General features: G+C 38.4%; 1 protein-coding gene across 1 annotated transcript in view; it reads left to right on the plus strand.

The window, feature by feature from the left end:
* The window catches only part of LOC104767321, a 5,552-nt gene that overhangs the window by 935 nt on the left and 3,506 nt on the right, over positions 1–1,111 (plus strand). The window contains exon 2 of the mRNA XM_010491367.2: positions 778–1,050. Within this exon, the coding sequence (XP_010489669.1) occupies positions 795–1,050 (256 nt within the window). The 5' untranslated portion in view covers positions 778–794. The remainder of the gene's footprint in view (positions 1–777; positions 1,051–1,111) is intronic.

Consider the following 1,111-nt stretch of genomic DNA (forward strand, 5'->3'; position numbering starts at 1 on the left):
TTTTGGTGTGTGTTTCCATGTGTTTGTCTCTTGCGTAAAGGTTTCGACTTTTCTTGCTTCTGCTTGCATACCATTGCTGATATAATATGTTCGTCTCGTGGGCTAATCCGTAACGAGATCATTGAGAATTACATGTCTATGGTGTTACAACTTTGTTTGATGTTCGGGATCGATGCTTTATGGGCTTTTGCTTTTTTTTTTTTGATATCAGTTCTGATTACCTGAGGTTGTGAATCTGGGTCAGTGTTTCTACATAATTTGGCTCTGAAAACACTAGATTTTATCTCTTTCCTCCGCTTCGTGCTTTTGTGGGTTTTGCTTTCTTTAATTTCCGGTGGCTGTGTTTGTTTCAATGATCAAAGCCGTGAATTGAATCGAATGTGTTTGGTGTATCTTTCACGATCTCAACTAGTTGATTCTTCAGTTTTGTACTGTGATCTAAACAAATATTTGAGCTTTATACTTTACCCCGTCGTCTTGCTCTGGACATTGTTTGCATTTGAGCTCCTTGCGGTTTTGTTTCTACTTTTCATTATTCTTTCATTGTTAATTTCAATCTTCATACTTAGGGTAAAGAATTTCTAAGTTGGATCTTTAATCATTGTGTCTTTTGGTTTCTTACTAGTGTCAGATCTTGTACGTATCTGATTTGCCATTTAAACTATGATTGATTTCTCTTTGCTGTTTGATTTTGGATGTTTACAGTTCGTATGTTCTTGATGTTTCACAGTTTTGAGATTCAATATTGAAAATGCAGCTCTTTTTGTGCTCCTTCAGGTTTCACTACGTTGAGCATGGTTCTTCTGATGGATGGGGAGACTAGTATTATGGAGGAAGAAACAGCTGTTATGGAAGATTCCTATGATGATGGATTTTCCTGTGGAGAGCCACGAGTTGAGCCTCGTGTTGGAGATGAATATCAGGCCGAGATTCCTCCTATGATGTCTGAATCCGAGCGTGCTGCGTTTCTTTCGACTCCTGTTTCTTTGGATGCTTCTTCCTGTTCTTTTCTTGTCGGACTACCTGTCCAAGTCATGTGGATTGACAAACATGGAAGAGGACAAGGGAATGGAGATGATAATGTTGACATGAACCAGTCTTTGAAATCTTT

This window comes from Camelina sativa, chromosome 3 (assembly GCF_000633955.1).
Source record: "Camelina sativa cultivar DH55 chromosome 3, Cs, whole genome shotgun sequence".
NCBI lineage: Eukaryota > Viridiplantae > Streptophyta > Magnoliopsida > Brassicales > Brassicaceae > Camelina > Camelina sativa.